This window comes from Amblyomma americanum, chromosome 4 (assembly GCF_052857255.1).
Source record: "Amblyomma americanum isolate KBUSLIRL-KWMA chromosome 4, ASM5285725v1, whole genome shotgun sequence".
Classification (NCBI taxonomy): domain Eukaryota; kingdom Metazoa; phylum Arthropoda; class Arachnida; order Ixodida; family Ixodidae; genus Amblyomma; species Amblyomma americanum.
In genome coordinates, this window is record NC_135500.1 from 211,711,390 (window position 1) to 211,734,320 (window position 22,931).

The 22,931-nt window shown below is 45.3% G+C and overlaps 1 protein-coding gene across 1 annotated transcript in view; it reads left to right on the plus strand.

The window, feature by feature from the left end:
• LOC144129253 (salivary peroxidase/catechol oxidase-like) overlaps positions 1 to 22,931 on the plus strand; it is a 118,649-nt gene that overhangs the window by 56,784 nt on the left and 38,934 nt on the right. The window contains exons 2-3 of the mRNA XM_077663267.1: positions 20,456 to 20,644; positions 22,194 to 22,282. Coding sequence (XP_077519393.1) covers positions 20,456 to 20,644; positions 22,194 to 22,282 — 278 coding nt within the window. The remainder of the gene's footprint in view (positions 1 to 20,455; positions 20,645 to 22,193; positions 22,283 to 22,931) is intronic.

The following is a 22,931-nucleotide window of genomic DNA, read 5'->3' on the forward strand; positions in this document are numbered from 1 at the left end:
GAAAGAAAAATGATAGGTGTAACGTTAAGAGATCGGAAGCGGGCAGAGTGGGTGAGGGAACAAACACGGGTTAATGACATCGTAGTCGAAATCAAGAGAAAGAAATGGGCTTGGGCAGGGCATGTAATGCGAAGGCAAGATAACCGCTGGTCTTTAAGGGTAACGGAGTGGGTTCCAAGAGAAAGTAAGCGTAGCAGGGGGCGGCAGAAGGTTAGGTGGGCGGATGAGATTAAGAAGTTTGCAGGCAAAGGGTGGATGCAGCTGGCAAAGGATAGGGTTAATTGGAGAGACATGGGAGAGGCCTTTGCCCTGCAGTGGGTGTAGTAAGGATGATGATGATGATGATGATGATGATGATGATGATGATGATGATGATGATGATGATGATAAAGGGTGTACCATCCAGTGTTAGTTAAAAGTTGTTAGTAACCGGAGATCTAGAAAAGAACGTCGGCGCCATCGACGAAATCTGTGGATGGCACAAACCGGGAGGTTAAACTGCAAAGTAGTATTACTTGATACGAGTCCTAATTTCACGAACAGCTAAGGAAAAGTACGATGCAGTTGTTGAAATTTATGCGTGATTTAAAGTTCTATGTGTGCGGAACATTTGTTTCTTATCGCATTACAGCGTTGTTTTAATGCTTCAAATCAGCTTTTTTGCGCTTAAGCATTTTTTTAATGCTTGAAGTCATGTTTCATAAGTATTGCTAAAACGTTCGACCTCTGTCCCTATTGATCAGCGTTTTATCGAGCATTCCATGAGAATTAAGTTCTATGGAAATTATTGCGAGCAAAATTAACTGATATTCGATTGTCTTGTTGACACAATTGACCTGTAAGTGGTTTATTTTTTATTTTTTTATTTATTTAGTCCTCAAATGCCCCTTGGACAGGGGTTTTGCATGAGTGTGGGCGGCTTCACAGACGATTTCAAGGGTGGGCGGCTTCACAAAAGAAAATTTTCAAAGGCTGTCCTGAAATTTGTCGCACTGGAGTTGGCTTCCTGTTGTCTCATATCAACATAGAATGCTCTGACGCCCTAAAGAACATGCTTATTAAAATTTGTGCTTCTTTTGAAATGTTGCACATTCTACAAGGACTCAATAAATGGTCGATCGAAACTCAGTGTGCATTTTTGTAAAGGTAAGGGGCACTAAGCGCTTAGAGGATGCCTACATACGGTGCTAAAGAGTGGCATTGAGAAGGTCAAAAAGGACGGACTAAAGTACGCCAAACGTCGGTCCTGAGCATTCATGCATTTGCTTTGACGCGGACACGCCACAAAGGGTGTGCTGAAAATCACCCATAAGCCCAGAAAAACTGGGCAAACGCTTCCAGTTTGAGTGTCTGCCACCGCATGTGGTATGGCGCTGATCATAAAACAGTAACACGGGAATTTCGAATGTTTCTCGAACGTTAAGTACTTCGCGTGGTCGCCAGAACTACTCGGTGGTAGCTTAGGAAGCATTTTACAAGTCAGATTCTGCAGCTCATATGAAGAGCAGGTCATCATATTCAACATCTTTACTCATAATGTTACCGCACGATTTACTCTTCTCTGTAATGTATAAATGAAAATACAGCAATTGAGTTAAGCGGTGTTTGCCAGTTTGAGGCTGGCGGCCGACAGAGTGCACTACATAGTTCATGATGTTTAGGAAAGCTGCGCATGGTAGCTGCTGATGGCTCGATAAAAACGGAAAAACTTCGTTTCGCTCATCAAGCTATAGAAGGTAAAACATCGTCACCAGTCAATTCGAGTGCGCATTCACCCGACTGCAGATGCGAGTAAATAACCCTCAAGAGTCCACAGCATCATTCCATGCGTAAAGGGGTCTGGAAAACCCAGCTTCCACTCCCGTACCAAGACCATTTACCATTTCTTATTAGCCCGGGAACAAATTGTAGCGCTGGCAGGGCAAAGCGAATAGGAGGCACGTTCGGTTTATCTTGTGCCAAAGAAGCAAAACGTCAGTAGGCGCAGGCCAAGCGGCTGTCACTGCTGGGATAGCCGGAACTCGGTATTTCTTCATCGCGCTCCTTGTCCCGCATAATTGTCACTTTGGTGCCTGCATGTCGAGTCTTTAACGCAGAGGGCGATCGTATTCAAGCGCTCCGCGCAAGCTGTCAAAGGGCGTGCCCGTTCTATTAGCACGTATGGAGCGTTCTGGCTCGGGACCAAGTTTTCTGGCGTGGAGTCGGATACGACTGACAGGAAAGGGTTGCTGCGCGCTGCCGACCCTGATATTGACAAGGTCCGCGCGAAGGTGACAGTAATTCATGCTTTCTCCGAATGGCCACCTCGCAAACACATTGTAGGAATTTGCTCGCCCACCCGAGCTATCTGTAGCACCCACCACACCCAAATTTTTCCATCCCAGAGGATAAGAACCCCACGCATAGAGGGCGCTGCGTTGGCAGAAACTGACCCACTCGTACAACTGTTACTAACCGACTGGCCAATAAATCACCATCATCTGACGGAATCTCGTGCAGGAGTATTGATGAAGCAGATAGATAAAGAAAAAGAAGGAAGGCAGGGATGTTAACCAGAAGAGTGGCTACCCTGCATCGGGGGGGGGGGGGGGGGGGGATTGAAAAGAGAAATGGTGAAGGGGTGAGGAGCACAGTCAAAGTTTGTCATTCAAGCCAGTCGCTCTCACGAATGGTGTAGCAGGCCTAGAGAGCAGTTGACTGCATAAATTAGGCATAAAGGCACGAACGCTGGTGCTCGTATATAGATGGACTTCACCCACAGTTGCAGAGCTTAAAGATGCAAAGGGTACCAAGAACTGTTTTGTCATGTCCAGAATTAGAGCCAGTGGCTGTTACCGAATTTCTTGACTGAATAGTAATTCGGGGATTCTGTGGTAATTACACTTTCTTCAAAAACATTTTGCGTCTTTGGTGCGATTCCCGAAAGTTGGTTCCACAACTCAACTATTGCGCGCTAATGGTTGGTAATTTCTCGTGATCTCTTCCTTTTCGTAACGTTACAATGGTGAGAAAGTTATAATTTCACGAGTCATGTTCCACACGTAGAAAAGTAGTACTTGATTCACGGACTACTTTTAAGAAAAAGTGCCTTCGTGTTCGGCTTTACATTTGCTGGACGCAAGCGTCTTGAACGCACTGCTGAACATTTTGAAGGGTTCAGTTCTATAGGATGAAGGCAAAACCAGCCCAAGCATATCAGTTGGAGCACACGCGTGGGCGTTGCTATTTAGCACAGAAACAATCTAGAGAATGAGGGCTTATTTTTCGGGGCCAGAATCATAATGAAGAGTTCTGAGTGACCTGGTGACGAAATACTAAGCACATGCGCTTCATTACGGCAATGTCGTAGAAATGGTTTATTGCGTTACGGCAATGAGAGGGATATTCCTTCAAAACGGCGGGTCCGGCGCCTGAAGCCTTGGCTTGGGAAGTCGCACCGGAACCACAAACCATCCACACAACTACCTGGCATCCTTCATTCTCTAGAAGACCTTTTGCCACCGTCCACTCTATTAACCGGCCTTCCACCCACCTGATGAGAAGTCAATGTAAAATCTAAATGTATACAAACAGTACTGCTAACCCAGATTTGTCGCATCACATCATATGATAGCCTGCCAGAAACAGAACAGACTATCTTCAATATTGTTCCACTGAGGTGCACAAAACTACGGCCGCTTGAGTGTTCTTACCATTGGTCACTAGGGCGTTGGCGTTGCCATGTTTTGAACTGGGCCAGCTGTATCAAATCAAAGCTGCCAGCGATATTTCCATTTTCGCTAGACCCAGCGCGCAACGTGCTTGGTTGTGGCAAAGTCAATCTGCTGATGTCATCGCACTTACTATAGCTTGTTCCGTCGACTGCAACCCAGTCACATCAACCGCGAATACAGCACCGGAAAGGTTCGGCGCGTGCGTCGACAGCATAATGAAAGCTGCAATGTCGCCGACTGACATTACGCGTGTGTAAAGTGCTCATGGCCAGAATAAAGGCCGCCATTTTACTATTTCGAAAAAAGAAAATACCATAGAGCTCCTATATTTTCGTTATGTACCAATGTACTCGATTCATACGTAAGATAAAAATGGCGTAAACGAGACCTCCGCTTCGACAGAAACAAGGCAGAACACTATAGGCTCTGTTCTGCTGTCTAAGCCAGGAGCTAGCAAAGGAAACGACATTCTGAAAAAATTAGTGGTCCAAAATCAGGCCGCTTACAGCTCTAAAGGCGATCCAGCTGCAAACTAAGGGAAACATAGGCCGGGAGCGTATACAAAACAAGACAATCATCGGCCGTTCTCTGTGTTAAGTGAAGCGGAGGCGACAGCATTTGATAACTTTGCTTGCTTTGGCCACACACAACCAAAGAGAGCATCATTCGGTATCGATGCCGATTGTAGAGCACATATAATTTCTGTGCACTACAGAAACGCATGTTCAACTTAAGAGGAAACACAAAGCGAAAAAGCCAGCTTCTGAACGACTTGCTTAATTTCAGCAATATTTCCGAGTGTACCGTTATTTCGCTTCCTTAACATACCTGTTTGTTCTGTTAGGAGTTCCGCACCGCACCTTCAAGATGAAAACGACTGCTGTCACATAACAGAACTGTTTTCTTAATAAACGGTAAATCTGTACTTCTTCTGTGTTCTTTTCTGAGAAATCTATATTCAATGTTTAAAAAAAAGCTGTAGTTTATTTTCAAGACGTAGCACTTGCCTCTTGTCCCGTTGTTCTGCGCTGTTCCGTCATAAACTTCCAGAGAAGACCGCCGGAGCCTATATTGGACCTTCTTCGCCCACAAGGCGCTGTTAAAGATCAGCAGCATCAAACCTCCGCTTCTTGTTGGCTGCTTTTGAATACCGAAGTGCTTGGGCTCGCTTTCGGAACAGACATGCCCTCCGTGTTTTCTCCAAGCTCCTGGTTGTGGGCATGCCAAGAGAACTGTCCAGCTTCTTTAATGCTTTATTTATACGCTTTGGGCCAATATCGTCTCCAGCCAATCAAGCGCTGCCGCGGTCTCGAACCTTCCCGCACTGCGCCAGACCGTACTTTATAAAGCATAGGTTCGCACCGGCACCGGTTTTACCCAGCACGAGAGGCCGTCCTTTGCGTTCTATCATTGAGTGCGAGGCTAACACCTCGATAAACCCATTCATTATACACTCAGCATTTGTTTCGCTTCGTCGGCACTCTGCAGCGTACATGCGCATGGCTCACTTTGGTTCAAATGGGCCGTCTTCCATTCGACAGTAGTAAGGTCGAGATCCATTGGTGAGGTTCTACGCTACCGAGGCATACGAGTACGAGGTTTACCAATATCCCTCAAACGAAAAACATACAACAGCTGTATCTTAACGGTACTCGTCTATGGGCCATAAGCGTGGCGGCTAACGAAAAGGGTTCAACTGAGGTTAAGGTGAACGCAGAGAGCTACGAAAAGGAAGATTACAGGTGCAACGTTAGGAGAAAGAAATAGGGCAGAGTGGGTGGGGGAACAAACGCGGGTTAATCACATCCTAGTCGAGATCAAGAGGGAGGAATGGGATTGGGGCAGGGCATGTAATGTGAAGTCAAGACAACCGATGGTCCTTCAGCGTAATGGGCTGGATTCCAAGAGAAGGTAAATGTAGCAGGGTGCGGTAGAAAGTTAGGTCGGCGGGTGAGATTAAGACGTTCGCGGGGGTAGGGTGGCCGTGGCTGGCACATGCCAGAGTTAATTGGAGAGACATGGGAGAGACCTTTGCCCTGCAGTGGGAGTAGTCAGGCTGATGATGATGATGCTGATGACGTTGGGGAAGCGCCGCACGCCGGTCAGGCTGTGGGGCTGCTGGGCAGAAGACAGCCGAGCAAGTAAATAGCACCAGCCCAACTAGGAGATTATTATTACTGCGCTCGCATCTACGCTTAGAGAAGCCATGCCGTTTTAGTGCGCCACTACTTAAAGTGGATATTCCCCGCATTTAGACGTTGTGTGCTTGTCTCAAGCCTGATTTGTGGCGGATATATGCCTGTCAATCAGCTTACCATGGCCGGTGGTAGTTAAATTAATGATTGGTCGTGAAAGAGTGTTCGGGAAGAGCAACCTGCATCGCACAAGCCCCACCGGTGGCAGCACCTGCCATGGCGTGGCAGTGGCGCACCGTTTAAGCGCTGCACCACCGCGCCAGAAGTGGTACGACGACTCCTAGGGATCTATGAATGCAAACTCAAGAAACACCAATTCTGCATATATAGGCATTAACCAATTATCGCTGCCGAACAACTTACATCTGTGAACAATGCAACCGAACACTGGAACCGAAGTGAAAATCGAAGTGCTAGCGCATCTAATTTGCATTTGGCCTAATTACTCAAATCGACCATCATAAATTTTTTTTCGTTTGCCGAACGCCTTTTTTTCGTTGATAGCATTATCAAGATGAAAGGTACATATTCGAAGCGGCAGGGCTGTCGGAAGAAATATTCAAGGACGAAATAGAACAGATGTGATGTCTGAAAAAAAAAAAAAAAGTTGTATTGGTCGTGTGCGGGCCTTTGCACCAACCGTAGCTGCAGTTTAATTTTTCTACCCTATGAGGCTTCGATATTTCTAAAATGCCATATTTGCTTTCTTAGTGGCTGCGCGTGTCTGGCTGCGCTCTTTCGAAAATAGAATATGCGCATTAGAAACCCTTTAGATATGCGCGACTCTCTTTCCGGACCTGAGGCTGTGGGCCTCCGCCACCGAGGCTCGATTCAAACACGACTTTCTGGCTTTAGGAAGCACAGGTCACAACAAAATTTTTCCAAGCATGTTCTCTGTGAGTCCATTTAAAATCCATAAAACCAACTTTTCTGGCAAGATCACCTTTTTCGCCTCGCGTGCGCTGCTAATTTGGTCGCTTGTTTTCTTTTTTTTAAAAGGTAAAATAGAATGTGTTGTGTCTTTCTCTATGCAGTGCAATATGATCTTGCAACCTCTGCATGAAGCCCTAAGGCTTACCTTTCCTTAAACTTCACCGCACAAACCCGCTCGAACAAAGAAGAAAAAGGGGCCAGCCAGAAGTGGTCCTGTAACACATCTTGCTATTCTTTAACCATTTATTACGCTTTCTTTCCAACACGCGTTGCACATAGTCTCACAGTGCCTGGGGCTTACGCGACGGCACTGCGCCGCTGTCAGTTTTGCTTCTCTGAAAAGCAGCAAAACAAAGGGGGAAGCTTTGAAGCGTGCACTGGAGCGCGTTTTCCTCTGAAAGATCCCAGAGAGCGGCGCGAAGCCCTTCCAGGCGTTGCAGTTTCGCACGCCACCCATGCGTTCCATCAGCCGCGACAAATTCACCGTGACGTCTGTTCCACTGTTTCTGCTACAAGAAAAATCAAGACCCGTTCAGTGGCGTAAGGAAGAAAATTGCAGGAAACATTTTTCTATTGCATCTGTTTGTGACTACGCAGGCTTTTCGAAATATATCGCATGCAGGCACGTATCCAAGGGGGTGGCCGAGGGGGCCCGGGCCCCCCGAAATCGCGCTCAGCCCCCCCCCCCCCCCCCCCCCCCACACACACACACGGCCTTCGCCCTATACAACTGCCTCGGACCTCTCACGAAAAAAATTTCTGGCTACGTGCCTGATCGCATGCCATATTTACGATAAACGTAACAATACTATCTTTGCCAAATATGGCGGATAAACACCAAAGTGGTTAGGCATCTGCTGTTCTGCAATGAAATCTCCAGTCACTGTCTCATTCTGGCTGCGAAACTTGCCAACATACAGATAGCTGCATTTCGTTGGAACATTGATGGTGGTTGGAAAAACATTGCATGAGAAGAACCACCGCCATAAAATCGATCTACATTCTTTTCCTTGTGTACTATTTGCATTCTTATTAGTGGTTCAAAACATCAGCAATCCAGAAAATGGCGGACATGTAGCGGTGCTGTGGCTAACGGAGAGACAGAAAAAAAAGACAATAGAAAACAAAATGCAACAGTTGCATTATATCCCATACCAGAACGTCTTTTTTGTTGGAGTTTTGTTGGTGTTAGATAGCACACAAGCTGAATTTGCTTTCTCTCTCGTATTTACGACGTATTCGTACCCAAGCAGGAACTGTTTTTCAGAATTCAACGCGTGCAGCACTGTTTTTCGCAGATATTGAAAGCCGTTCCCTGGCTTCTCTCAGAACTTCTCCACCTTTTTTTTTCTACTTGCTTTCCACACTAACGCGAGAACCCACATGTTAAGGCTGCAATCAAGTCCAGCAATTTCGGCAAAAAAATTTTGAAAATTGGAAAATTGTAAGATACTTCTACCTTATTATTGAAGGTACTGGTTCATTCTTCCGATATGTAGCAAAATCTTTCTTTTAAAGAGTTCTCATCGATCGCATCGAACAGTTAAGACTGCCATAGAAAACCAAAGGGGAACACTTTTGACGATAGTAAAAACGTTAATAAAAAATATTCACGACTGCCGCGGCGTGATCTGCAGATTTGATCGTTATAGGGAAATCTTGCATTATATGAAAAAATTGAGTTCACAAATGGTTTCCCGGTCAAAAATGCTTTTGTCGAGAATTGCTGGGTATGGAAGTGATTTAGAGTCTTCGTTGTATAATACTTGCATAAGGCGAGGAGTAGAATATTATCATAAAAATGAAACTAACGAAGCAGACCATTTGGTAAAAAATTCACCGCGTGGTTACAAATGAGTAACGTGAATTTATATAGACGTTGGCGGGGGCGGGAGAAAGTAAGAATGTCTTCTTCGTTGTAGTGGCGTATGATGCCACTTCGCTTTTGTGACGCATTGCGTGACGTCGTTTTATGTTCGTTAACCAGCATAGCTGCTTGCGGTGCGGATGCCATCGTCAACAACGACGCCGCTAAACCGGGCTAGGAGCTAAAACGCTGTATAACGGGTACTTCCTGACGAAGTTTCTAAACGCTGTCACTGGGCCTAAAAACGCTGAAATTTTGTGCCGTTACTCCTTCAAAGAGCACAAAACCAGTTTCGTTTATTGGAGTCGCAACCGGTCTCATATACTGTTTACCGCAAGGGCACAAAGTGCCTTACAAGCTAGGCTAAGAGCACAGCCCCTATGGCGATACGCCAGTAGCGATCTTATGCCTTGTCAGTATAGAGAAAGCGTGAGTGTCATCGCCAGCATGCCTGTACTGCGATGTTTTTAAGTAAGAGGGAACCTGAAGCACATTTTATCTCTATTTCAAAGTCTGTTTGGCGAATCCCAGCGCCGGATTTTCGTCGTCGCTTGTCACCACGCACTGGGCGAATTATGGGTCCTCGGCGAACACCGCGAGCACCGATGCAAGTGCGAAGGCACACCACTGGTACAACAATCTAGAACGAGAATTTCTCAAAAACGCCTCGCATCAGTGCTGTTATCAGCGATAAAACATTACCGCGAGTGTCTCTTATCCCTTTATATTTCCTGTCGTCATTCTTACTGAGCTGGAATGCCTGTAATGTGGTATAAGCGATAAGCTGGACAGTTAAGCGTATTATCTTGAATAAGTGGCAGATGCTCCCAATACTCCTCCTAGTGAGTGTGCTCCGCAATTCGTTCCTTTTCTTGCGCACGTAAGCCGCCTACTGTCGATTTAGTCGTGCGAATCGCAGAATTTGTGCAGCCTTCGTTAGCTGCCATTCTGCTCCCGCTGGTATCTGCCATTCGCGACTGGTGTTTTAAACAGGCGTAGGGCATAGAAAGCAAAATTTGAAAAAATGATTGTAAGAACTCTTCCGTGCGTGGAGGATTTGTATTCAGCTATTATCTTGGTTGATATTTCACATGGAGATGGAGCAGGTTTGTTTAACGCGTTCAAGAAGTATTCCTGGAAACCTGTAAAATGTATTTACCGAAAGTTGGGCTTGTACCACACATGAGCACGCAAATTAAATGAATCTTGGTCAATAATGACAGAGGCAGGTTTCGATGTCTCGCCATTACATTGGAGACCACTGATGGGGTCAACCATGACTTCGTCACCTGGGCTGCCTTAGATGGACTAGTCACTTCGTCGAACATTGAAGAGATGGGATGGTTGAAAACACGACTGCGGTGCCATAGGTCAGAAAGGCTGGAAATGCCGATTTTTGTGAGGAACACACAAAAGCGTACCAACGTGCATGCGCTTGGGAGGAGAGAAGTTATCACAAAACTTCACCAGGCGGGGAATGGGTCAAATTACAGGACACAATGCCGAGGCAGTGCTCTCTGAACTCGAATAGTTATGTTTCCTGATCGTATGCGTTTTCACAGCCCTCTCTCGGGGAGTATAAGTACTGCGTACGCACTTTTTTTTTTTGCAAAGTATAATCGATTGCAGGAGTGTTATCGTGGGCGTCTTGAGGAGACGAGAACGTCACGTGTTCTGCGGACCAGGAGTAAAAAGACGGTTGTCATAGGTGATGAATGTGAAGGTAACCACAACGAGAATAAAAGCGGAAACGGAAATGGATACCACATCTAGACTCGCTGAGGGGTAGTGGAGTGGAGGAAATGGAACAAGAGGTGGTGAATTGCGCGAGATGCAGCTTCATCAAAATTTTCAGCTCAGCACTCTTGGATGCAGCAAGTTTTGAGAGAGCCTACTTTATAGGTTCCCAACAATATGCTCCGTCAGAAAGAAACACGCAGCAGCCATTCCAAGGTGAGAGATAAAGTTTCAAAGACGCAGAAATGGCAGCTTTTATAAATGTTGGTAGAGATGCCCTTGAGAACAACTCATCTGGTAAAGTGCTGCAAACGACGAGGTTGTCAAGTATCTCGCAGCGCCAGCAGACAGCAGGTTCGTCCACGTCTGTCTGCTCCTTCCTTTCTGTGTCCTCGTTATATCCTTTCTGCTGCAACTGCCGCGAGCAACCAGTCCAGAATTGCCACTTAAGGTGGAAAGAGTGTCAGTCTCCCGAGCTTTTGATGCATTGATGTTTTGGGAATGAAACTCTTCGCTGGTTTGGATGAGTTGTAGTTTGTCCAAGCTCGCAGACAGTCCGCAGAGAAGGCCTGGTGCGCTGACGGTAAGACGCCTTTCTACGACTTTGACACAAAAAGTGTACAAGACGCAGAGGACAAAGAAACATACGACACATAATAACGCAGAACATCCAGGTTTACGCCAATTCACTTCATTTGAAGAATTATGCAAACAATGCGGATTTCTTTCTGTATCTATTCTTGTAATTACTTACTACAAGGTCCTTTTGTCCAACCAAACCAACATCGCTAAAAAAAAAAAACGCTGCTGTAAAGGCCACCGACACGCTGCCTCTCTTGCATAGAGAATATGCCCTGATCACTTGCAAGCGTGAAGCATGATCCAAGCTTGGCAATGGACAGTTGTCTTCAGCCCTGTATGGTTTAGTGTGAGTGCATTACGGTTTTATTAGTAGCTTTGTGCAACCTTGAACACAATGAAAGAGGTACATCTTCTACGACGCGAAGCAAGCAAATTGTAAGAGTGCTTCAGTTCCTTATAACGAACGATGAAATGCTTTAGATAATAGGGACACGTTCGGGATAGGCCTTCCGTTACGTTACAAGCTGATCATTTTAACACGACCATATGAAAGGAGTAAATATGCCCGGGAGTTTATACGAGTAAAACATGATGTCACGAAATGCCAGCAGGCTTCAAGGCTGCAGGCCCTTAATCGCCGTCACTATCATAATGCTAGAGATGTGTTAGAATTGTACTGTCTGAATCTGGCTGGCCTGTAGCAGGGAGTTGCTAAAAATAATTCGAACATACGATATAAACAGAAATTATTGCAAAAGAAGTATCGATCTATGTTCCCCCAATACTAAAACATACTCTCATCTCTAAGCATTTTCCTCGCCCCTATCTTGGATCCTGAAGACAATGGGAACTTTGATTTTCAAAATACTCTTTCCCACACCACTCACGTAAACTATGCCTCAGTTCATCATAGATGCCGTGCTGTGGTACTGTAACACAACGTCGAAGAATTCCTCCGGATACATTCATATCACCTATAGAGCCACTGACCAAAGCGAAAGTACAGAGCTGGGGTCGCTGAGGACGCAGGTGAGGTTGCTGTGGCAGTTGCTTCGAACGGGTTAGCTAAATAATGCGTGACTGTCAGCAGATGCCAGCCGTTGTGCATGAAGCCCGAGATGTGAGCTCACGAACTGCCAACGGACGGATACGGCGTACACACAGCCGCGTTTAAGCCGATAACGGCATTTCCGCCCGTTCTCCTTCACCGAAGACAAGCAGCGCGCGAGATTGGCAGCATTGTTTCGGAACAGGTTTTTTCGCAGGAATGCGATCGAAGGGAGTGGTGTCGGCGGGCTCGATAATGCCCTAGCGTTTTTCGGTGCCTGCCGTTTTGTACTGTTTTTTCTTTTCTTGCTGGAGCGTTTTTCACGCACCTCGATCAGCCAAGTGAGACTGAAGCTGTCCGGCTCGCTAGAGCTTGCACAGGCGGGCCTGCGTCTACGGCTGGATAGCAGGCTTGGCCCGTAGCCTTGGTAGCCGCTGACCGGCCATCTTAAGAATGAAGAAAAAATATCTAGCGAAAGTACTGAAGAAACTGTTGCTCGCCGGCGATCTTAGCGTCGGAAACAGGGTGGCAAAGAACGAAAAACGAGCCACGAATCAAGCATTCTTCGACAGTCGAGAAGGTGCGTGGTAGGATGGAAAGGGAAACGAAGGCGGGCGAAAAAAGAATCAAAGAAGTCGAAGACAGGATGAGGCCGGGCCACAGAACCGACAATTTTCTCTAATGCTCACATATCGGTTTCACTCGAAATGCCCATGGCGAGCTGTGAGGAATAGCACTCGCTAGAAGCGCTGGACCTTGAGAGAAATTCGCGCCATCGACGTCGTGTTTCCGAAAATGACATACCGACGCTCACACGAAGCGTTCAGCTCTCATGCGCTGGACCGGCACACATTGTTGCTACGTCTTTTTCGTGTACTAGGGAAGTTCGTTTATATCATATATTTCTCATCACACATTAGTGCTTCAGGCTTGCCTTTTCAAGCACATGCTTGCTTTCACTAGTTGTGCACCCCTGTACATACAAGGAGGCTTGTGACTGTGTGTGCAGGGAAGTATGTGGCTCATGTTGCCAATATGCAAGATTCTTTCTAGTGTTTGTGCTTTTAACTGTAAGACATGTTGATTTAAAGGGCAGTATTAAGTTGGGCAAGTAGGATTGAGCTAGAAGAAACAGCTAGAAGAATGTACAAAGTATTTTCCGTATTCTAGTCCGAGCTCCTGCTTATGCTGAACACCGAGTCCATAATATCTCGCAGAAAGAGAGAAATCTCGAAGTGCACAGCGATCTTTTTAACCCGTACTTCCTTCGGAAAGGTCATCGAGCTCATTGTGCAAAGTGTAATTGATTGAAATGGGACCGGAAAACTCTTTCACAAATTCTGAACTCCAAACTGAATGTTTTCAATTCAAAGGTAGAGACAATCACATATCGGCGCAAGCTGTGTAATGAAAAGCAAAGCCCGTCCGCATGAACAAACTTAAAATTTTGCCACTTCCAACTTTTGACTGTAGTTTTACCGTTTTACAGTTTAAACGTCTAAAACAGTCTGCATTTATCGTTATATTCTGCCGACGTCTCGGAATAATCGAGAAAGCTAAAAACGCCGCAAGTATAGGTTATACTGTATAACTTTTTGACATAGGTGGTAGTTGAGCGTGTGACATAAAGAGAACGATGATAATCTTCCTCCATTGTGTAATAATGAAGACACAAAGTAATTGGATGGATGCATCAAGAGCCAGCTGAAATTAACGGGACGAAGCCAGCAGGCTGACAGGTGAGACAATCAACAGCAGGAACTAAACGTCAGAGCAAAGCTGGCATTCTCGATTACCTTGGAGTCTGCAAACTAGAGCACAAACGAAAACAAGCATATATGATGCCCGCCGCCTCTTTTTTTTTCTCTGCTTCACTGTGAGGTGTCATGTTTTATCGAATAGGCCAGACAAAACCAGTTGCTCTGAAACTTTGTCGACTCCCGTCTTTTTGCACGTTTTTGCGTTGGACAACGAAACCAGGCCGTACACAGACATGTACAGCAGGGAACGCGTGACATAAATTACTGCACCATGGTTTCCCTTTCTTCTTTATTTTTTTTCGCTCTTTAGTACAGGAAATTGAGCGTGTAATGTTTGGAGCGCTCTTGCGAAGTTTTCTTTTTTTTTTCTTCTTAAGGGACTGCACCGCTGCAAAAAAAAAATATTAGAGCCCACTCTCAATAAAAGAGAGGTTTTAGAACATATATATATATATATATATATATATATATATATATATATATATATATATATATATATATATATATATATATATATATATATATATATATATATATATATATATATATATATATATATATATATATATATATATATATATATATATATATATAGTTCTGATCGTCAAGCAGAAAAACTAGTAAGATTGACAGCTATCTGAAAACGGGATGTAGTAGTATAAGATGACATTTTTTCTTTCCACGGCCATGTAATTTAAAGGTTGCGCGGTTTTTCAAAGTTTTCACGGCACCAGGCTAAGAAATTTGTTTGTTTGCCTCTTCGCCTGCTTGACCAGCGGGTTACCCTTGGGCACATCACCATCAAGTCTTCTAATAATAAAACATCGTTCCCACGCGTCATATTCCTCTTCTGTGTCCAGCGGCTCACTTGTCTCTCGGAGCCTATAGACAAATGGCACTAACGCTCAAGCCTGTCACAAATATTAAAAGCCACTGATATAGGCATCGTCTTACACACGTCGCGCTCACGGCTCGTGATTTGGGCGTTCTGAGCGCCTCAGGAAGCGTTGTCTACAAACCGTCACCTTGCAATGCCGCAGACGAGATGCAAGGCAGGTCAGAGTTTGATTTATCACTCTCAATTCCTGCTACCACGCAAGGAACGTTTTCGTGGTGGTGTGTCCGCGAGATTATGAGAGATTTGGTTTTATATCTGGCCACAGCCATTCATATATCATTTAAGAAAAGTATTTTTGAGGTCATATTCGCGAACTGAGCCGACTTAACGCGCTATCTTGAATTTGTGCATGGACCAGGAAGGGCTTGAGTTAGCCGAATGTTGAGGCAGTGTAGAATTTAAACAAAAAAGTGGACACTTTGCTTGAGTTGAGCGTTCTCAACACCATTTATTAATTATTTTCATGTCGAATTTTTTTTTTAATTTGGGGCTGACTCATTACGTCACGTTGAATCTCCGCTGTGCGCATGAAAACTTCCATTAGAAAACAGGCCACCGTGCCTGCGCTTAGCACTCTCAGCATCGGTGATTCGTTGTTGCCATCTCAAATAACTGCCGAGAAGCAGCAGTCAGTGAACAGTGTCGACTCCCCGCTAAATGAAATTGACACTCTATAGAATAGAATGTCACAAAGATGAAAAAAATTGATATCAGTGCATTTCTATTATTCCTGAATGACTGACTGCCGATGCAATTTTCAAGGGCATTCACACTTTATTAAAGCGAAAATATTAGATGTAGCTTGTAATTTAATTTGTAATTTGATGCTCACATAGCCTAAAAATATATAGCTGCAAGCAGGAACCATTAATGATTTGCTGTAACAACATTTGAATGGGAGTCAGCTTGCACAATATTAGTGTGTGGGCCTCTACAAGAATTTGAAAACAGAAAACTGTATCTGCCTCAAAGAAGATCTTCCATCTATTGGCGAAGCCCACTGACTATCAACAGCCAGATGAAATAATGTGCTTCTACACGACGTTATAATGGGGTACTGAGTGCCCATAAATATTGCAACCTATGCAATTTTCTCGCAACTTTTTACTCATATGGGATCTTATTCGAAATATTTAAAAATATGCAATGCAGTAAAGCGTTTAGTCTTTCAAATACTTTGTGTAAGAAGCCTATTTCCATGTTTCAGCTAATGCACATATGAGCTTAAACTCAGCATTTGTATTCTCTGTAAAATCGCATCAGAAAATGAACAGAAATTCTCTAACATAAACTATGCTTGGTGAAGCGGAAACCTAAATGTTTTTTTAGCGGTTGTTGAGCGGACTGACCTTAGGTTGGGTTATGTTTCCTTCCTGTTTATTTATCACAAACTCAACAAGACGACAACCGAAGCTCGAAACTATTTTTTGCAAGCGCTGTGGGAAACGCCCTCTGCGATCACGTGATCAGGTATAGCCCACTTCCTGACCATATGTCTTACTGATATCTGTGAGCCACTGGCGTACGGTCAAACGTCGTTATAACTGGACAGGGTCATGTTGGTTTGGCGGCTCCATCTCCCGCAGCCTGCTCTGTCTACGCCAACGGAGAAATCAGGAACCCCTAACGATGTGCCTGGTGTAAGATTAAAGTTGTTTTCTGTGTCTCCTAATGCCCCTTCTTGCACCAGTTGCTGATCATATCCCAGCATAATTCCTAATCTCATCAATTCACATGTCTGTGCCACCCTCGACTAGGTTTTCGTTTTCTTGTCATTCATCTTCCCACTCTGAAGACCATCGGTAATCTGTCCTGCGCATTACATTTCCCGCTTATCTCCACTTCCTCGATTCCAGCTGGAGTATACTATGACACTACTTTCTTTCTGCTTCCTAACGTTCCGCACATTGCTTTCGCCTCAGTCACTCGCTGTCCCGTTCTTAATCTCATTTCAGGCTTTACTGCTGTCCTCAAATATTTAAGAACGCTTGCAGGGCACAACTGCTATACGCGTTCGTTTGTGGTATATCGATTAACTGCTCTTCATATGGTGTGCTGTAGGCAGCTTATATGTTATTCGCGTAGACTAGTAAAGACGTCAGTGCCACCAGCAACATTCATTGTAAGTGCACCTTCTCTTGTGACTAGCTCGTAAAAATATGCGGCACAAGGGCCTATTCGAGTAATTAAGTAAGGACAGAATTTGTTCGTACGCACTTTTCTTATAAATTGCCAAAAATGCTTTCTTGCTCTTCGTTTACAGCAAATGAACTACCATAAACAATCTTTGTTCAGCACCACGAACACTTTTTTTGGAAATCTGCGCGCCAAAGTTGATGGTGCATCTTCCAAGACGAGCGAAGGGTTGTGCCAGATTCGTAACCGTCGCTTTTAATTATGGCGCAATCTTGCGCAGAAAACTCGGTTGAGTGACCACTGGCTTCCTGTGACATACTGCACGAGTCACGTTAGCGGAATTCAGCAAAATGGAAACCCTGGAAGATTTACTTCAAGAGGCCGTCATTTCACAATAAGTCCGCGGAAACATGACGCGTCAAGGCAGAAAGCTGCAGGAATATGACGTCAAAAGGGACTACAAGCGTTCTATACGCTATCAACCTCAACTACCTCCACTGACCCATTAGAGTACAGCACACCGGAATCCACCAACCCTTGCCTGGAAAGACAGACAAGCAACTTAACACAAGGAATACTATTGCCCGGAGCTTATCGACGCCGCCAAGGATAGGCGTCAAGTTTTCACTGACTCCGCTATCACAGACGAAAAGCGCGTCGCAAGCGTTTACATCATAGATATGCTTGAGCCAGCATATGTCTCCACCTGCAGAAAACGGATTGACCGCACCACAGCGCAGTGCACTCAATAGCTCAGGCTATGGCGCGCACTTTACTAAAAAAAAAAAAATGGCTGGCGGCTCAGCATCTCTAAGCACAAAATATTTTGCGAAAGAACGGTTCTGTGCAGGTGGTCGACACGATTCACTTGAGGCGCTTAGACATCTCAACGATCCACGAACGCCCCACTCATTCTCAAAAGCTACCCCGAATGTCATCAAAACCATCCGCCAGGACCAATACCCGGATATCTTCGTCGAATGGTGCCCCGAGCATCAATGAGTCCAGCCGAACTAGCGTGGACACTATCTCGCCCGTCGGAGCTGTACCCGCGAACCCAAGTGAGCCTAGCACACTCGTCCCGCAGGAAATCTGACTCCCAGTATATGACCCGCACACACTGCAGAAGCAGCGCAAAGCAGAACGCAAGGCGGCCATGCGGAAACGGATGCCCAAAATCAAGGTCCCTACTCCTCCCAAACTGGGAAGAGCAGCGAAGGTCTTCTTTAACAATGCCAGAACGCAAACCGCGATTACTGTGGCCGTCATCCTCTGTTAGGAGGGGTACGGCATGGTACCCATGAAATACCTCAACGACCAAAAACTTCCCAACCCTCCACCGGTTCGCAGCTCATGCTGGGGACAGGCCATCCAGAATATCGTGCACCTGGTGTGGCACTGCCCGCACTACGATCCACAGCGGAACCACCACAAGCCATCGCACGTGCGTTCTTATGAGAAGAAGCTGTTCCCAATCCAGGGCCAGAGCGACACCCTCAGCAGCTTGTGGAGCTTCGCCTTTGAGTGCAAGCTCCACCTGCCTACCTGAGTGACCCATGATCAGAAGCTGACAAGCCCCCGCCTTACAAAACCTGATACACTTCCCCTTTCCACCCAGTGGCCTCGGGCCTTTCTTTCTGAATAAATTCACTCAGTCGTTATGACTCAACGGCTGTCAGCATTCCTCAGACAGTCACGTTAAATGGCGCTGCGCGAGCAACTGCCATGAACCATTTTCTGCGCATGGCACCTCGCCGCTTGTGGTGGGCTGAGAATTCGAATGCGGCATGCTTGTACTGGAGGTGCGTTGATACAAGTTTGGAGTCAACGAAATTACTAAACAAGTCACTCTTAACACAGAGTTACTCGAGTGGATTGCCCTGTTACTGTACTCAGTTCTTTCCGTCAGCCTAGAGGGCCTGTGTTCCTCCTTCCTTTCGTTATTTTCTTTTTTGCTGCACTAAAAGGCTGCTCATTCACCTGAATTTAAGTTTCCTCATTAGCTGATGTTTCGAAGCCCCTCTCGAAGAAGCTTTCTGCCATATTACTGTTTCGTGAAAGTGAAAAGTATTTAAGTTAGTCTTCTAATTCTAACGCATTAATAAATAAACGAAATGAAAACCTTAGAAGTTAGCCCTGGGCAAACTTCTCTGGCACGGTGTTTTATCCTGGGGTTTATTTGGTTATGAGATATTCTCATATCAAATGGGAAGGAATGTCTGAATTGTCTTCTTTCTACACTCAGAGCGTGGTTAACTCTCGTTGCCAGCATTGCCCTACCAGATTTGTCTGTAATTAAGCTTAAAAGTGGTGTTTTCTGGGCGACTTGGTGACTCATGATGACAAAAACAGCGCATAACAAGACGGACAAAGAAGGAACACGCGACAACGGTGGCCTAGGTGGCAGGTGGGCCATCTGCTTTTCTCGGCATGCCGGCAGCGCCGGCGCTGCCGCTGAATGGGATCCTCATGCTATCGCGTTAAAAATCCTGCCACCAGAAGATAGATACTTCGTCCTTCGCAGATGGTTAAATAGCGATTATATTTTGATTGTCCTTCTACTCAGAAGGGCACCATACTCACTTTTTTGAAATAAGGTAGGAAGAAAAAGTTAACATAGCGAGAGAGAGCAATGCATGTGCCGCCCCTGGAAAGGAAAGGAACGCTCCAAATTACGGTCGAAATCTGGTTGCGATCGAAATCCCAGAGCGTATACAGCTTTGAGGAGACTCAGGCCGACATAGTGCATGATAGCCTTGAAATAGCGAGTGCGAGAGTGACACCACCTCACCAAACAAGCGGAACTTGACACAGCAGCGCAAGCTATTTTTGAATAACATGAGTCGTGAAGTAGGCCATTTCAGCGGCAGCGTATAAACCTCGTTCGGTAGAAAAGCCGTCGGCGTAGTAGTAGTCAGCAGCGCGTCTCGCAAATAATCGGAGGTTGAGTAAAAAAAAAATCGTATCAAGGTAATTTGTGGCTTTAGTGATTGATTATTGATTGGTGTGTGTGATAAGCGATAACGAGTTAATAAAATCATTGTAATTTATGAATTTCATAATTAAGAATAGAAAAAAACTGAAAAAGAGGGCTCAAAGGTGTCAAAATGCTCAGAATGAAAAGTCAATGCTTGATGGTGCTAATCAAGAACATTTAGAGTGTGTAATTCAAGAATTATTTAATTGAAACAGTTATAAAAAGAAAAAATCAGTTCGAAGGTGTCAACCTGCCCAGATTGAAAAGCCTAAGCAACTACGCTATCGTGTCATACCCTTAAGGGGGAGCTTAAGTGGCATCTCCAATTTTTTAAGCATGTTCTGATGTAATTGTAAATGCGCGGAAGCTGCATATTGTCGAACAGGCGTTATTTTATCCTCTATTCCGGCGTTTACAACGCAGCTGCGGTCACGTGAGAAGGCTTAAGTTGCTATTCATACGTTACTGGTATTCCAGTGCTGTTTATTGAAGGGCGCGACCTCTACTTGCCCCCTTCTGTGCATGAGGTACACTTCTATTCAATCTCTTCATAAGCTTTTCCTTCATTTATTCGTTTATTTACTCATTTTTACAATCTCTCTCTCGCAGCTTCCTCTTGCTCCGGTGTCCGCCCGGAGTCGGTGCCATCGACATGTTCGGGGGCGACGGAAACTACATTGGAGGACACGTGACACTGACGTCATCAGACTGCGCGCTTCTACTACACAGGCACTACGTGCACGGCGTCGGACGGACACCGTCTCTGCAGTTCAAGGACTTTTTCGAAACTTTCAAGACGTGAGTCGCTCCTGTTTCCCGGTATTTCCTTCTGCGCTGCACGCATTCTTTTACCAGAGGTGCCTGTCAACAGTCCTCCTTTTCAGCCTGACTGCAGTGAACGAGAAAAAAAAAACTGTATGGGCAGCAGTTATAGAACGAAACAATAACATAAGCGGTGCCTGTGTGAGAAAATCGTTACTCAACACACGGCATTAGAGACGCGCTCACTTGCCAGGGAAATGTTCAACAACTAGGTAGCCGTTAATGTATCGTGGCGGCTGCATATAACATTGCTCCTTCGCAAAAGTCAGCACAGTGTTCTCTTTCATGAAGGCGTATGCAGTGCACCAATGTTCAGCACCAACTGTACAAGTGCAAAGTTACATAGGGCCGTCCAAAAGGTTAATGATACGGTTGCAGTATTGCGTTCAAAGCTATCATAGCTGTCAGGTTGCCCAGAAAGGTAAATTGTTCTTGATTAAAAATTGAGAATAAAGATTAAAGTGTACAATCTCCTCTTTGGTGCTGTCAATAATTCGGATTGACCTTGTTGATACAGATAGGGTGGGTAGTTTTTGTAAGAGAATAAATCTTTGAGCACAAAACTTAGGTAAACAAAGCACAGGCACTATTGGTAGTAATCTTAAGTTCATCGTCAATGAATACTGTAACTGCTCTGCGTTCACCTCAAATAATTTAGAATACCATTCGCATGCGGCGGCGGTAGACTGGAACGTTCAGGCGGATTCATGATGTCATTTAAGCGGTCTGGAAACGTTGAACGGATGTTACCAGCTTCGTGCCTCCAGGTGTGCTGCAGGTAGCCTGAGTGGTGTTAAGATTACGGCGCTTAAATTCGCTCTTCTTGTTCGTCGGTTCATCGTCAACAAAAAAAAAGCTTAAAAAAACTACCATTCGTTACCTCATGCAGTAGAAAACCAACAGCATCTCACGCACATCACTGAGCCACGTTTGGCGCAGGGACGCTCCAGGTAGCATTTAAAGAAACTTTAGCTTCAGGTATAAGTCTTCGAAAATCGTACGGCACCCATTGTTCCGCCCATTAAAAACACTAAGCTGTTGTCCGTTACCGGCGAACAACACCCTTAAGGGATGTTGGACATAAAAAGAGACCCTCAGAAAAAAAGCAAACAGAATGGCAAGAGGAAGGGTGGACAGTAGGCCGCCAAGGCTCAAAACGCTTTCTAACATTGGCGGCTCAAACTGTCGATTTCGACGTCGGCAGTCCGACCAGCCTTCTAACCGGCCAAAGTGGAGCGCGCGGTTGGTCGTTTAGGCACCCTTTCGAAAAAAAAAGAAGTTTCAGAAACAAAAAAGACAAAAAAAACGTCTCCTGGTTGGACTGGAAGTCTGTAGCTGACCGCCTGTCTCGCGCCGTGCACACTTCCTCTACTTTTTTTTTTCTCTTCTTTACTGTGCACTTCCTCTGCTTGTTTGCTTCAGTTCAATGCTTCGTTTTTGTTTTCTTTCTACCCCTTCGTTTTTTGGCAGCGCTGAAAGTGCCTCGCGGAGCGTGGCTTGAGGCCCGTCGCTTTCAACTTCGCAGGTCGTTCGTGAGCGCAGGTCCGCACGAACAGGTCTGCATCAAGTACTCGGACGTCAACAACGCGCTGCGAGAGGCCAAGTCAAGGCTAAGTGAGCTGAGATCTCGTTTCTTGAAACGCACGCCCGGTGCACCCTTACACGCCTGTTTCACGCCTTCCTTTATGTTGCTGTTTCTCTTTGCCAGCATCCTTTTTTTTTTTTCGCTAGTAGTTCGGCTTGTGGGGGATTTACCCTTTGTCGCGCGCCAAAAAGCACCGGTCAAGAACTCCAAGTCTTCAAGCAGTATGACTCGATGTCAAGTTGACGTGAATGACGGGGTTGCACCGCGGTGCAGTAAGGGGCCCACGGGCAGCCAAGGGAGGACCGTTTACTTGATTTGCTTATTGCGGTTATTCTAATGTGGCCTGCACACTTGAGATAAAAGGTCCAAACGCTAAAAATTATTCGACGAAAAAAAAGCTTAAGGCTGTGTCGCATGGAACCTTGAGGCTTAGCCTAGATACGTCGGATCGTGAGGCTTATGTGAAGCGAAAAACGAAGTAACAGTTTTTCCACACCTCCCTAGTTTAGTTTTCTCCTTCCACGATAAAAAAAAAATAAATAAATACCGCAGCGTTGCTGTTACGTCCACCCTAAATAAAATAAATATTTTGTCCGGTACACAGAAGTAAAACTAATCTGAGCCTTTTAAAAGTTGCCCCTGATTGATCTGCTTTTTAATATATTTTTTACTTTGTGG